Source organism: Hyla sarda, chromosome 4 (genome assembly GCF_029499605.1).
Source record: "Hyla sarda isolate aHylSar1 chromosome 4, aHylSar1.hap1, whole genome shotgun sequence".
NCBI classification, from domain to species: domain Eukaryota; kingdom Metazoa; phylum Chordata; class Amphibia; order Anura; family Hylidae; genus Hyla; species Hyla sarda.
In genome coordinates, this window is record NC_079192.1 from 134082924 (window position 1) to 134098484 (window position 15561).

The window sequence follows — 15561 nt, forward strand, 5'->3', positions numbered from 1 at the left end:
CAGATATCGACACTCTGAGGAGCGATGAACCCCTTGACTACTGAGTGTGCCGGCATGACCTGTGGCCTGAGCTATCACAATTTGCGCTCGCACTTCTGGCCTGTCCCGCTTCAAGTGTCCTGTCAGAAAGAACCTTCAGTGCAGCAGGAGGTATTGTCACTGAGAAGAGGAGTCGCCTTGGTCAAAAAAGTCTGGATTAAGATGAATTTCTTAAGATGAATGAGGGATGGATCCCAAAGGGACTGACACTGGGCGATACATTTGACTGAACAAGGCCTGATCAGATGAGCTGCCTTGGGCTAAAAATGGTCCACACGCTGCTGTATTTGAACTTTGAATGCCGGATGACTTGCGTGACTTATCCGCCACCAACTAGGGTTCAAGCCGCAATATTTTAGGGCACTTTCTGCCGGGTGAAACAAACAGAATTTTTTCTGGCCGCTGCTACAGCAGCGGCTGTGACAATACCAAATTTTCCAGCCAGGTGTACATGCCTAATTTTTCTGGCCTCTGCTGCTGCACTTGTTATGGTGCTGCAATTTTTATGGCCGCTGCTACAGCTGCGACAATACCCAATTTTTCATCCATGTGTACATGCCTAATTTTTCTGGCCTCTGCTGCTGCACTTGTTATGGTGCTGCAATTTTTATGGCCGCTGCTACAGCTGCGACAATACCAAATTTTCCAGCCAGGTGTACATGCCTAATTTTTCTGGCCTCTGCTGCTGCACTTTTTATGGTGCTGCAATTTTTCTGGCTGCTGCTACAGCTGCGACTGTGACAATACCCAATTTTTCATCTATGTGTACATGCCTAATTTTTCTGGCCTCTGCTGCTGCACTTGTTATGGTTCTGCAATTTTTATGGCTGCTGCTACAGAAGCGGCTGCAACAATACCAAATTTTTCATCCATGTGTACATGCCTAATTTTTCTCGCCTCTGCTGCTGCACTTGTTATGGTGCTGTAATTTTTCTGGCTGCTGCTGCAGAAGCGGCTGCAACAATACCACATTTTTCAGGCATGTGTACATGCCTAATTTTTCTGGTACTCTCTGCTGACATCTCTGTCCATTTTAGCAACCGTGGATATTAGATGTATGCTAAGGGTAGCATGGTGGCTCAGAGGTTAGCACTGCTGCCTTGTAGCGCTGGGGCCTTGGGTTCAAATCCCGCTATGTGCTGCCTCAAGGGGGTCTCTAACTATGTGCTGCCTAATATGGGGGAATCTTATGTGCTGCCTAAAGGGGAGCTCTAACTATGTGCTGCCTAACATGGGGGAATCTATGTGTTGCCTAAAGGGAGGACCTAACTATGTGCTGCCTAATATGGGGGAATCTATGTGCTGTCTAAAGGGGGGAATCTAACTATGTGATGGCTAAAGCACGTTATTCCAAACCATTTAGGAATAATAGGTGATTTATGCCCTTTATGGATTAAAACCAGACTCTGCATCAACTATGTAATTTTCCATGGGAGTTTTGCCACGGATCCCACTCCGGCATACCACAGTCCAGGTGTTAGTCCCCTTGAAACAACTTTTAAATCACTATTGTGGCCAGAAAGAGTCCCTGTGGATTTTAAAATTCGCCTGCCCATTGAACTCAATGGCGGTTCGCCCGGTTCGCGAACTTTTGCAGAAGTTTGCGTTCGTGGTCCGAAAATTTTATATTCGCGACATCACTACTGGTCACTTTTCCTCTGCACAGGTTTTGATAAATCTTCCCCTTGGTACTGTGATGTCACTGTGTATTATCCCTGTACTTTGACATCACTGTGTATTATTCTTATACTGTGATTATAGGTGTGCTCAGCCTATTGCATTACGGTGTGCACCCTAAAGCACAAACTCACGCAGCACGCGTGCATATATATATATATATATATATATATGTATATATATAGATATAGATATATATATATATACACATACACACTCACAAATACACTCTTGCTTGCATGCACAAAGACACCTGCACTCATATAGGTGCAGTATAATTCCCTGCACATTAGGTGCAGTACAGTTCCCCCACATTAGGTGCAGTACAGTTCCCCAAATTAGGTTGGCAGTACAGTTCCCCCACATTAGGTTGGCAGTACAGTTCCCCCACATTAGGTTGGCAGTATAGTTCCCCCACATTAGGTGCAGTATAGCTCCCCACATTAGGTGCAGTATAGCTCCCCACATTAGGTGCAGTATAGTTCCCCACATTAGGTGCAGTATAGCTCCCCACATTAGGTGCAGTATAGTTCCCCCACATTAGGTGCAGTATAGTACTCCATATTAGGTGCAGTAGAACTCCCCACATTAGGTGCAGTATAGTTCCCCCACAGACATACAGCCTTCAGCCATTTACAGTGTATGGCTGGAGGCTGTATGCCTGTGTACTGCCCCACTTCAGTGTTCCGACCACCACTCCTCCGAAGTGATGGTCGGAACACTGAAGATTACATACAACTTACCATGGGTGCGCGCACGTCCACGTCCTCGCTGCTCCACTCCGCTCTGGTGTTGCTATGGGCGCACACACGGGACGTCAGTGACGTCCCTGCATTCGCTACCTCCCGGCGGCCCCTGCGTTTTTAAAGTTAATGCAGGGCCGCTGAAAAGTAACGAGACATCCTTGTGTCCCGAAACAATCTTTTGAGACACAGGGATGTCCAGAATGTGACGAGGGCTCCCTGTGGTAGTCAGGGCCAGAGCGAGGCCCCAACCAGAGCAAGGCCTTAGGCAGTGGCCTAAATGGCCTAATTGGTAGAGCCACCTCTGTTTACGTCCGTTGCCGGCTCCCATGATATAATGCAGGGTCATGCGGTGACCCCGTGTCATATGGGGCCGGTCCCGGCATGTAACTGAAGCTGGGACCCGCTCGCTATTAACCCTTTAGACACGGAATTCAAAGTTGAACCCCACATCTAAAACGAAAGTAAAAGCTTTCCAGCTGCTCAGTGGGGCTGATCGGGACCACCGCAGTGAAAATGCATTGTCCCGATCAGCTAGGATAAATATATCAGGGGGCAGTACAGAGATCTCTCCCATGATCTATTTATACCCAGGACTGTATCTATAACAAGGGGGCATCCTCTACGTTAAGAGGAAAGAAGGTTTCTACACCAGCACAGACGGGGGTTCTTTACTGTAAGAACTGTGAGACTGTGGAATTCTCTCCCGGAGGAGGTGGCCATGGTGAATTCTGTAAAAGGGGTCTGGATGCATTTTTGGAGAATATTAACATCGCTGGTTATGTATACTAGATATTTTGGGACAGCATGTTGATCCAGGGATTTATTCTGACTGCCATATTGGAGTCGGGAAGGAATTTTTACCTCTAGTATGAGGGTTTTTTGCCTTCTCCTGGATCAACTCAGTAGGGACTCATTAGGGTTATAGGTTGAACTAGATGGACTCTGGTCTTTTTTCAGCCTTATGAACTATGTTACTATGTTACTCACCTTCCTCCGGCGCGTCCGATTGGCGATTTATTGCTCCAAGCCTGAGATCCAGGCTTGAGCAATCGACTACCGATAACACTGATCAATGCAAAGCTATGGCTTTGCAGTGATCAGTGCCTGCAATCAGTGTATGCAATGTTATAGTCCCCATGGGGCTATAACATTGCAAAAAAAAAGTGTAAAAAAAGTTAATAAATGCGATTAAACCGCATACAAATCAATTCCAAAGTCGAAAATAGCGTATTTTTTGTCACTTTTTATAACAAAAAGTCCGATCAATACAAAAATGGTACCGCTAAAAACTTCAGATCATGGTGCAGAAAATGAGCCCTCATACGCGGAAAAATTTAGAAGTTATAGGGGTCAGAATATGACAATTTTAAACGTATAAATTTTCCTGCATGTAGTTATGATTTTTTCCAGAAGTACGACAAAATCCAACCTATATAAGTAGGGTATAATTTTAACTGTATGGACCTACAGAATAAAGAGAAGGTGTCATTTTTACCGAAAAATGTACTGCGTAGGAACGGAAGCCCCCAAAAGCTACAAAATGGCATTTTTCTTCAATTTAGTTGCAAAATTCTTTTTTTTTTTCCGTTTCGCCGAAGATTTTTGGGAAAAATGACTGATGTCACTGCAAAGTAGAATTGGTGTCGTAAAAAGTAAGCCATCATATGGAATTTTAGGGGCAAAATTGAAAGGGTTATGATTTTTAAAAGGTGAGGAGGAAAAAACGAAAGTGCAAAAACGGAGAAACCCTTGGTCCTTAAGGGGTTAAAGAAAGTTACATGTATATCATGTTTATATTATGGCCAATTTACAGTTTGTCTTCTCAGGATTAAACCGTCACAAGCATTGATAGGCTTGTGACGGTTTAGGGGAACCACCCCCAAAGCAATGCCTCATTTGGAACTCTGTTCACACTGCTGAACCTTATTGACTGTATGTCCTTATCTAATGGAATACTTCATATATATACAAATATGGAAAGCCTAGATATGTCATTAAACATATTTCATTTGATAAATCTAGATTATAAGCATTGTAAAAAGACACTTTTGTCAGTATAAAATCTCAGGGATTCAGGGATAGACATAATAGACTCTTGATTAATCCAGTCCAGGAGTTAATTTAACTTTGAATGAATCGAGTATTTGGCAGCTAAGCATGATGTGGGAGATTTATCAAAACCTGTGCAGAGGAAAAGTTGCCCATAGAAACCACTTAGATTGCTTCTTTCATTTTTAAAGAGGCCTGATAAAAATAAATGAGGCAATCTGATTAGTTGCTATGTGCAACTGGTCAATTTTTCCAAGGTTTTGATAAATCTCCCCCGATAAGCTTCATATACTGCACAATCTTACTTCAGAGAATCAAACTTAGAGAACTGAGGTTCAGTGGTTAGTTCAGCCATATTCACACACACCGAAAAAAAATGACCATACATTGACCCCTCGACCTATGATGGCCCCGACATACGATAATTTCAACATGCAATGGCCTCTCAGAGGCCATCGCATGTTGAAGGCAGCATGAATATGCCAAAATATGGTGCTTTTGTATGTCGGGGTCATCGCATAAATGGCTATCCGGCAGCGCTGACTGCTTCAGCTGCCGCCGGATAGCCGTTTACGGTGCCCCGTGTGGTCCGGTGATGTCTCTTACCTGTCCTCGGGGTTCCGGCATGTCCTCTTCGGATCCTCTGCATCGTTGGCGCTCTCCATCGACGTCATCATGTCGCTGCGCACACCGTCCCGTCATCCAATAGGAGCGACGTTCGTAGCGGCGTGATGGCGGCGACGGAGAGCGTGGATGCCGGGGAAGCAGAGGCCTTGCCGGAGCGTCGGGGACACCTCGGGGAAGCGGCGACAGCGATGGACGGCGACATCCCGGTCAGCGGTGACGAGCGGTGACGGTCCGGAGCGACGGAGACAGGTGAGTACAACTTCCTCTAACAGTGGTCTACAACCTGCGGACCTCTAGATGTTGCAAAACTACAACACCCAGCATGCCCGGACAGCCAACGGCTGTCCGGGCATGCTGGGTGTTGTAGTTTTGCAACATCTGGAGGTCCGCAGGTTGTAGACCACTGTCCTATACTTTACATTGCACGGATCCCTCAACATGCGATGGTTTCAACAAACAATGGTCCGTTTGGAACGGATTACCTTTGTATGTTGAGGGACCACTGTATTTTATTTATGGCTGTTGTGTCGATTATGAAAAAAAAGAAATTGGCTGGCGTGTGAACATGGCTGTTGACTTGTGTGAACTATGCTGTGTCCATGTATTGCAACTATACAACAAACAGTCAAAAGCTGATATCTTAGGGTACGTTCACATAGGCAGATCTTCTGCAAGCTTCCAATTGCGGGTTTAGCTGCAGCAGAGTTTTTGCGGGGGTATTTCCGCAGCGGAATTCATTGACTTTATTGTCTGCTGTGAAAAGACGCACCATGTGAACTACCCTATATAGACTGAATTTACATATAGCAGATGCAAATGAACTTTACCTAGCAATGAATGTCTCAAACTGCCAAGAGAAGAAATATTCTACAAGTGGTGTGGTGCAGCTTAGACATTGTAATACTGCGTTCATGTAACAAGTATTATGTAGATTTCGCAGGCCAGTAACTCCTGGGTCATTTTTTTGCATGGGGAGGTCATTTGGTTGTGAGATCCTTCTATGTGTTCCAGTTGCTCCATCGTCACTGTGGTAAAAAGAAATAAAAAAGACAAAATAAAAAAATTAAATAAAATCAGTTTTATGGGAATTTGCAAAGCATACTTTGCAAGCAATATAAAAATCAAATCTGAAAGCAGATAAAGAGAAGAGAAGTTCACTTAGTCTTTGCATTCTGTGTCTGTATGTGCCAGACTAAGCATGAACAACAGAAAGAGGAGAAGAAAACTATCTGAGGACTTGAGAACAAAAATTGTGGAAAAATATCAACAGTCTCAAGGTTACAAGTCCATCTCCAGAGATCTATATTTGCCTTTGTCCACAGTGCGCAACATTATCAAGAAGTTTGCAACCCTTGGTACTGTAGCTAATCTCCCTGGGTGTGGACGGAAGAGAAAAATTGATGAAAGGTGTCAACAGGATAGTCTGGGTGATGGATAAGCAGCCCCAAACAAGTTCCAAAGATATTCAAGCTGTCCTGCAGGCTCAGGGAGCATCAGTGTCAGCCCAAACTATCCGTCGACATGGGAGGACCCCATTGCTGACACAGAATCATAAAAAAGCAAGACTACATTTTGCCAAAATAAACTTGAGTAAGCCAAAATCCTTCTGGGAAAACGTCTTTTGGACAGATGAGACCAAATATAGAGCTTTTTGGTAAAGCACATCATTCTACTGTTTACCAAAAACGGAATGAGGCCTACACAGTACCTACAGTGAAATATGGTGTAGGTTCAATGATGTTTTGGGGTTGTTTTGCTGCCTCTCGCACTGGGTGCCTTGAATGTGTGCAAGGCATCATGAAATCTGAGGATTACCAACGGACTTTGGGTTGTACTGTACAGCCCAGTGTCAGAAAGCTGGGTTTGCATCCGAGATCTTGGGTCTTCCAGCAGAACAATGACCCCAAACATAAGCCAGAAAGTACCCAGAAATGGATGGCAACAAAGCACTGGAGATTTCTGAAGTCCAGATCTAAATCCCATTGAACACATGTGGAGAGATCTTAAAAATGCTGTTGGGAAAAGGCGCCCTTCCAATAAGAGAGACCTGGAGCAGTTTGCAAAGGAAGAGTGGACCGGCTGAGAGGTGTAAGAAGCTTATTAATGGTTATAGGGAGCGACTGATTTCAGTAATTTTTCCAAAGGGTGTGCAACCAAATAGTAAATTAAGGGTGCCAATAATTTTGTCTAGCCCATTTTTGGAGTTTGGTGTGACATTATGTCCAACTTGCTTTTTTTCCTCCCTTTTTTGGTTTAGTTCCAATACGTACAAAGGAAATAAACATGTGTATAGCAAAACATGTGTTACTACTTACTAATCCTTTTCTTTGAGAAATACTTCATTTTCTTGAAGAATTTCAGGGGTGCCAACATTTACGGCCATGACTGTATGTAATGAAAAATTAAGTGAAGTGAGTCTAATGGTATGGGTTTATCCTAGGTCTGAGACGCAAATGATTGAATAGTATGCCAGTAGTCCATCACCTGCTCACAGTGCCAAAGACAATACATGAAATCAGCTTTTTCTAAATTACATTTTGGATAGGCCGTTAGATAATAAGGTCGAACCTCCCAGTGGGAGAAATGAAAAGCATAGATCGCTCTATGGAGAATCTTGAAATGTATCTCTCTCCAGTCCTCTCCGACCACCGCCTCTCTAACATGTCTCAGACCCTGCAATAACTTAGGAGTTAGGTCATCCGTGTCTAAAACTGAGGTCCAATGATCAAAAAGCGTGCAGGCAAAAGTATGAGTGTCATGATCTCTCACAGTCCCATAGATGTGGGATAGGGAATGGAGACTAGTAGGTTGTCCTAACAAAGTAGTAAACTAGGCTTCCATGGGTTGAAGTGCATAGCTCTGGATCTGCAGAAGGTTCGAATCTGATAGTATTGCATCACTTGAGAGGACGGGAGACAATATTTGTCCCGAACCTCAGGCCAGGACATGAACGTGCCTCTAGGGTGTAGCAAGAGATCTCCCAGGCGAGTAACTTCCCTGTCCCTCCACATCTGGAATAATTTATTGTCACGTCCTGCTGTGAACAAAGGAGAGTTCCACAGAGACATATTAGGTGATATCCCAAAGGGAAGTTTATAAACCTTCCTTAGAGCCTTCCAAGAGGCTATGGTGTCTCTCAGCAAGGCACTACATTTAACAGCAGGAGGGAGTTCAGAGTATTTAGAATGTAGCAAGGCATTAAGGTCCCAGGAAGCTGCTAATTGACTGTCCAAAGTCAAGTCAGAATAATAGGAACACTCCAACACCCAGTCCCTAGCAATAGTGGAATAGTGTTGGAATAGTGCTGCCAGATTATAAGATCCAACACAAGGCATATTCAAACCCCCCCACCCAGTCTTTTGGCTAACTGTAACTTTTTGTAGGCAATTTGAGATCTCTTCCCCTTCCACAGGAATTTAATGATTAATTACAGATTGTAAAAAGCGAACATCTTTATGTCTAAGCAATAAACTAGCATATCGTCAGCAAAGCAGGTAAGTATGAGTTCTCTGGTCCCCACCTGAATACCCCAATATGTCAGAGAGTTGTTAAAGTGACGCGCCAGGGGTTCTAATGCCAAATCAAAAAGAAGAGGTGTTAATGGGAAACCCTGGCGTGTTCTCTTCTGTAATATCGGTTGTGACAGAAAACCAGGAGTATAGACTCTTGCCAATGGGGCTCTGTACATGGTGTCAATATAAGTCCCAAAAAATCCCCCAAATCCCAAAGCCATCCAGGACATCCCCCAGCCATGTCCAGCTGAAATTATCAAAGGTCTTTTTGGCGTCAATACCAAGCAAGGCTGCAGGGGTCCTAAAGGGTTCCAAACGCCCTGCCACATCCTGGGCTGCTATCACCGCCCTAAGATTAGTTACTGCTGACCCTTCCTTTACAAATCCCACCTGATGGGGACCAATAAATCTCAGCAATATTCTTGCTAATCTGTCAGCCAATATTTTAGAAAGTAGTTTGCAGTCTTGGTTGATGAGCGATATCGGGCGATACGATGATGCAGAATCAGGGGGCTTACCGAGCTTGGGGATAACTTTGATATAGGCCATGTCACCCAAGGGTAACCGCCCCATCAACTAGAATGGAATTAAATAACTGAACTAGGGAAGGGGCTACCTCCGCACCCAGTATTTGATAAAAATCTGTGCCGAACTCGTCTGGTCCCGGTGCTTTTCCCTTAGTTAGACCACGTATGAACATCTGGACATCTTCTAAACTAATGGGGGCATTAAAGGAGCCCAAATCTTCCTCAGTCAGATGGGGAAAATCAAGGGACCTCAGAAAGGCAAGGCCCTCCTCTCTGTTTAAATCATCCCCATTATAGTCGCTGATAAAAGTCACCAAGTATGGAGTGAGTTTGAGAAGTCCTCGAGTCGTCTTTCATACTCCTAATGTCAGTCACAGGTCTCCAACCCTTCGCCAAGTTTGCCCTCATCTTTCCAGCCTTATTCCCAGAGTTCTCTGAACTCTGAATAAAGCATCCAATTGCTCCTGTCTTTCTAAAAAAAATCCAATCTAGCTCTCACCCACTTGTCCCTAGCACAGTCAGAAGGGGAAATCAGTATAGATGTTCATAAAAGTCCGCTTAGCAGCAGTAAAAACATATCTAGCAGTCTTTTTTTATGGGTGACATAGGCTATGATTCTTACCCTTTAGCATGGCCTTCGCCGTATCCCAAAATAGTCTCGGATTGGTAGTATGGTCTGCATTAGTGGCATAGTAATCCACCAGCCATTTAAATGTGCTTGAAATTCATTATCAGCAGCCATAGCCGAGGGGAAGTTCCACAGGATGTCCTGTCCCTTAGGGGCAACCAAAGCCAAATCTAACAGCATTGGTGCATGATCGGAAATCACTATGTCAGCGATCGTCACCTCCGACATTCTATGGAGCAGGGAGAGAGAAACCAAAAAATAATCAATGCGTGACCAGGCCTCACTGACGCATGGAGATACATGCACCCGGATGACCGGGAGTTTAGTTTTTCTTTTCCCCTGTATGGAATATACAGGGGGGAAAAAACTAAACTCCCGGTCATCCGGGTGCATGTATCTCCATGCACCAGTGAGGCCTGTGCATTCAAGTAAGTCCAAGAGCCAAGTCTTCCCCTAGCCCCCCCCCCCCCCTCCTCCTCAGTCCCTCCCTGGACATACGTCTTCTATCTTCCGTGCTAGAGTGGACTGTGTTGAGATCCCCACCCACCAGAATGTCAGAATCAAGAGTAATACGGCAGAGCCTACCCTCCAAATCTGTATTCTTAGATATAAGGGTATGGGCAAATTGTTTATTAATCAAAATAAGAACCCCCGCTTTCCCGTTAACAGCCGGAGATCCATAAACTTCTCCTACACACATTTGGCGTAATCTAAAAAAAATCCTCCTCCCCCAGGTGAATCTCCTGCAATAGGGCAATGTGAACTCTAAGTTTGTGGAGATGGAGAAGCACCATTCGCAGCTTGGCTGCGGAACGTAAATCCTTAACGTTCCATTAAATAATCGTCATTATGAAGCATAATTGGGAATATGACAGTAGGAGTACCTGAGGACAAGCGACATCTGATTTGGTAGAACAATCATCTTCCATAGCCTCTGGAAAGCACCTGGTGACCAAGACATGTAGGAAAGTAAAAGCACAAACAATAAACAAATGAAACAGAGAACAGGAGCCAAGTGCGCTCCTCCTCAGTGCCTACTACATTACTGGCTTCACTTTTTTAACTGATGGATCTTGGTGGGGCACAAAGCCACCCAGTGTGAACACCTATGAACTCTATCTCCAATGCGAGCCACTCCCCCGCCCGGTTAGTAAGTGTTGTGATCCCACCCCCTCCCTTCTCCCTTCCGGAATAAAACAAGAATTCCCAAACTACACTCACCATATTGCCCATCACTGTAAACAGATACAGGTACAGAACCGTCCCATAAGTAAGGAGCAATAGATGTGAACATCTAGCTAAGTGAAAGCATAAGTAATAGATAAGAAAACAATCCTAGTAAAAGGTAAGACAATATTGGTAGAAAAAAAATGTCTAAGAAACACTTGCTTGTTATGTGATGCGGAGCATTATATATCACTTAGCAGCCTCTTGGCTAGTGTATAGTTGTAGGTATACAAAACGAATAAAGTCAGTAATCAGAAAAACATGTCCGAGGACGAACGGGTACAGTCACAAGGAACAACTGGAACGCAGCAAAAAGTAATATAGTGCCAGGGGAAGTGCAAAACAAAATTTCCGCCTCAGGGGCCCTCAATCGGGTACACTATGGGCCAACCATGATGCCCACTGTAAAGAGGACATATAACAATAGCTGTAAAAGAAAAAAACTAGAAAAGGCCCTCAGCCTGTAGGATCTGAGTCAGACATGTTCTTGTCATCTCTCTTGCGTTTCTGAGCAGATCGTGCTGAGAAATCCATTTCCTCAGGCGAGTCTGGCAACATAACGGCAGCCTCAGGTGAGGAGTAGGTAGTAGAGGTGCCATCCTTCAGGAAAACTCTCAATATGGCCGGATACTGTAGGGTAAATTTTATTTGTTTCTTGACCAGGGTGGTATATATCGGTGCAAAGGATCTGCGTCTGTGCGCCACTTCAGCAGAATAATCTCCGAAAATCAGTAGTTTTTGGCCCTGAAAAACAAGCGGTGTGGAGCACTTTTTAAAGGGGTGGAGGATAAGGTCATTATCAGCATAGTTCAGAAAGCGGACTATTACTTGACATACTTTTGGGGAGCGATTTGGCCTGTTTAAGTCTTTCTGAGGTGTGGAGCGAACTCTGTGTGCTCTCTCCACTAGGAATCTGCCTTCCAAACCGAGCGCATTAGGTATATCCACAGAGCATAGCGTGGCAAGTTGGTTGTGCGGCAAGGCTTCAGGGAGCCCCACCACCCGCAAATTGTTCCTCTGTGACCAATTCTCCAGATCCTCCACCTTGTCTTTGAGGGCCTGCTGTGATTCTCTAGCAAAGGTATCCATTTCATTGTGAATATGAACATAGCGGTGCTCAACTTCTTTCATATGAGAGGTATGGGAAGCCACCTTTTAGTGGTAAATTTTGATTGACATTTTCTGCTTGTACGACAAATAGTAATGCTGCACCAAATTAATGATTTATTCACATCTACAATGTGTCTACTTTATGTTCCCACCATTTGATAAATATTCTTTTTCTTTTTTAGAATGTTAGAAGGTTTATAAGTTTAGTAGCAATTTTCCCGATTTTTAAGAAAATTTCAAAATCTGATTTTTCAGGGACCAATTCAGTTTTAAAGTGGAATTGAGGGGCTTGTATGTTAGATAACCCCATAAATCACCCCGTTAGAAAAAAAACTGCACCCCTTAAAGTAGTCAGAATGACATTAAAGAAGTTTATTAACCCTTTAGGCGTTTCACAGAAATTAAAGCAAAGTGGAGGCCGAATTTTAAAATACATTTTTTTTGCAGATTTTTCATTTTAATCAATTTTTTTTCTGTAGCACAGCAGGTGTTGACAGAGAAATGCAACTCAAGATTTATTCCCTGAATTCTGACATATTTAGAAATATCCCATATGTGGCCTTTTTGCGCTACGTGACTTGCACACAAGTTGATGCTTTCATTGGTAACGTCCTGGGGTACATGTAGCGCACAAAGGCTTGTTTGTTTGTTTTTTATGAGGTGGTATAAATAAAAAAAAATCTCTTCTGCGATCATGGCGATACCAAATTTATATATATATTTTTATATTTTAGTGCATTTATAGGATAAAAACTATTTTTGTGAAAAAAAATTATGTTTGCAAGTCGACTTATTCTGTGAGCCATAACTTTTTTTTATTTCTTCACCGACGCAATTGTGTGAGGACACTTTTTTTGCGGGACATGTTGACTATTTTTGTGTGTGTTTTGGGGTGTATAATATATGTATATGTATGTATATATATATATATATATATATATATATATATATATATCATTTATTTTATAATTTTTTTAATTTCATTTTTCAAATTTTTTTAATGTATTTTTTTAACACTACTTTTTTTTTTTACTATGATACACAAAATTCAATGGAGTACACATCTGTACAGGCATAGGATAGCAGATCAGTCTGTACCTTAGGTAAAGACTGATCTGCTCCATGGCAACCATTGGCGCTCTGCTTTTACTTTGCAGAGCGCAGATCGGTGACAGAGGGAGCTCCCTCCCTCTCTAACCCTAATAGACGCTGCAGTCGGAGGAGAGAGGAAAGAAGGAGACCCCCACAAGATCCCTGCTATTGGTCCGTCTATATTGAGGGCCGGGGAGTCATCCCTAATCACCACGTACATGTACCTGATATTGCATAAAGAGGTTAAGAGTGGGACTGCATCATTGGACTGAGAGAAGCAGGACAGTCATTTTAGTAAAACTACCCGCCAAGTGGATAGAAGCTATTGGAAGCAGTGGTTACATAAGGGCATGCACACAAAACACTCAGGCTTCAGATGGCTCGGACAGACCACAAGTAGAGAGGATCAGCACGAGCAAGCATGGTTTTCTTCTCCACCATCCAGTCAAAGGTGGCACATTCATTACACCCTCCTTGTTCTATGCTTAGTAGAAGGAAATCTGGTGTCACAGCCAATGACAGCCAGACATCGTCACTGTAATTTGCAGTGGTCTTGCAAACTAAACACTAGACTGCTACAGACTGGAACCATATCATCTTTAGCAATGAATCCAGGTTTTTGTTTGTGATCCAACGACGGTCGGGTATAAGTATGGAGGCCTCATAGTTAGCACTTCAGTCTTGCCTTTGCTGTGGAGTGATACACTGCCCCAACTGCTGTGCAATGAACTAAGGAGCCATCATTAATGACAGTTGGTCAGTTGATACAAGAGATACCAACAGCTCAGTGATATGTGCAGGACATTTTGTAACCACTAGGGGTTACCTCTCATTGGGAGGACCTTAAACAGGCATTTTTAGCAGGATAATGATCACCCAAGGTTTCCAAGAAATATCTCTGCCAGATTGCAATACTTCCTTGCCCTGCCTAGGCACTCCGCCCCTTCCCATATATATAGGATGATCATTACTGAGATATTTTTTGTTATAATAGCAAACATGGGTTAACTTTACAAATAAATATCCACTATCACGGAAGGAAACATACATATTTATAAATCCTATATATTTATAGAACTTACATATCAGTATTTGGTTGCTTGCTTTTCATTTCGCGCCATACATCAATTGATTTCTTGACAATGAATGTGCGCTCCTATAGCTGTAGTTCTATTATGGTTGATCACTTCTTCTACATGGCACTGGGTATTGTGATTTTACAGTTCATGATGGGAGTCACTATTACATCACAGTAACTTTGCACTGAGGAGATGCTCACAGCAACCAATCTCAGCTCAGCTTTCATACCTTCATGAATGGTGGTAAAATGAAAGCTCAGCTCTGATTGGTTTTAATGAGCAACAAGCACAGATTTATAATCATTTCCCCCTAATGGCCCAGACCCATCAATTTGTTTAACAAAAAATGTAAACAACCAATCACAGCTCAGCTTTCATTTTACCAGAGAAATTAAAGCTGAGCTGTGATTGGTTGCTCTGCGGAAACCAGATAGTTTTGTTCCTCAGACAGATAAATCTGGGCCTTACGGACCAGGGACATTTTAGAATTAAGGGACAACTTTTTTTCTCTTTCTTTTTAACATATTAATATTAATAAATATGCACATAGGGAGATACTGTATATATCAAAACCTGTGCAGAGGAAAGGTTGATCTGTTGCCCACATCAACCAATTAGATTGCTTCTTTTATTTGTAAAATGGCCTTTGAAAAAATGAAAGAAGGTATCTGATTGGTTCCTATGGGCAACTTAACAACTTTTTCTCTGCACAGGTTTTGATAAATCTCCCCAAGTATTAGTTAAATGGGCACTGTCACCAAACTTTTTTTTAAATATTTTTGTAGTACTTATGTACTACAACATATCTCTAATATAAATCTATAATTTTTTTTCCCATTAAAATAGTTTATTTTAATGTTGAAAACCGGCCACTAGGGGGTCTCCCTCCTAGTGGCCGGCTGCAGGCTGGTGTGACGTCACGCATGAATTCGGACCGATGCCGACCGGGCATTGATTGTAATTCATTTAGCCTGCGCTCGCTCCCTGCCTGTCAATCAGACAGGCGGGAGCGAGCGCTGAGAGCGCATTGGCTCCCTGGCTTCACACGCCGGCCCCGCCTCCCGGCATCTACATGCCGCCGCTGCTGCTGCTCTGCACTCTGGTATGGCTGGGGGGTTCGGTGTAGTGCTTCGGCAACTATTGATTTCAACAGGGGGGGAGCGGGGTTCGGGGTAGCGCCGCGGCCCACACAAAACTATTGATTTCAACAGGGGGGGAGAGAGCGGGGTTTGGGGTAGTGCCGCGGCC

The 15561-nt window shown here is 43.4% G+C and overlaps 1 protein-coding gene across 7 annotated transcripts in view; it reads right to left on the bottom strand.

Moving 5' to 3' along the window:
* USP50 (ubiquitin specific peptidase 50) overlaps positions 1 to 14532 on the bottom strand; it is a 30535-nt gene extending 16003 nt beyond the window's left edge. For 2 of the 7 annotated variants that reach the window (XM_056572201.1, XM_056572194.1), the window contains exons 1-3: positions 11027 to 11114; positions 10690 to 10750; positions 5966 to 6163 (exon numbers count right to left, since the gene is read on the bottom strand). In XM_056572201.1, the coding sequence (XP_056428176.1) occupies positions 5966 to 6163; positions 10690 to 10750; positions 11027 to 11099 (332 nt within the window). In that variant the 5' untranslated portion in view covers positions 11100 to 11114. Of the gene's footprint in view, positions 1 to 5965; positions 6164 to 10689; positions 10751 to 11026; positions 11115 to 13458; positions 13886 to 13919; positions 14189 to 14316 lie in introns of those variants that run through there. The other 5 variants (XM_056572195.1, XM_056572196.1, XM_056572197.1 and 2 more) reach the window with 5 other exon arrangements.
* Between the last annotated feature and the right edge of the window lie 1029 nt (positions 14533 to 15561).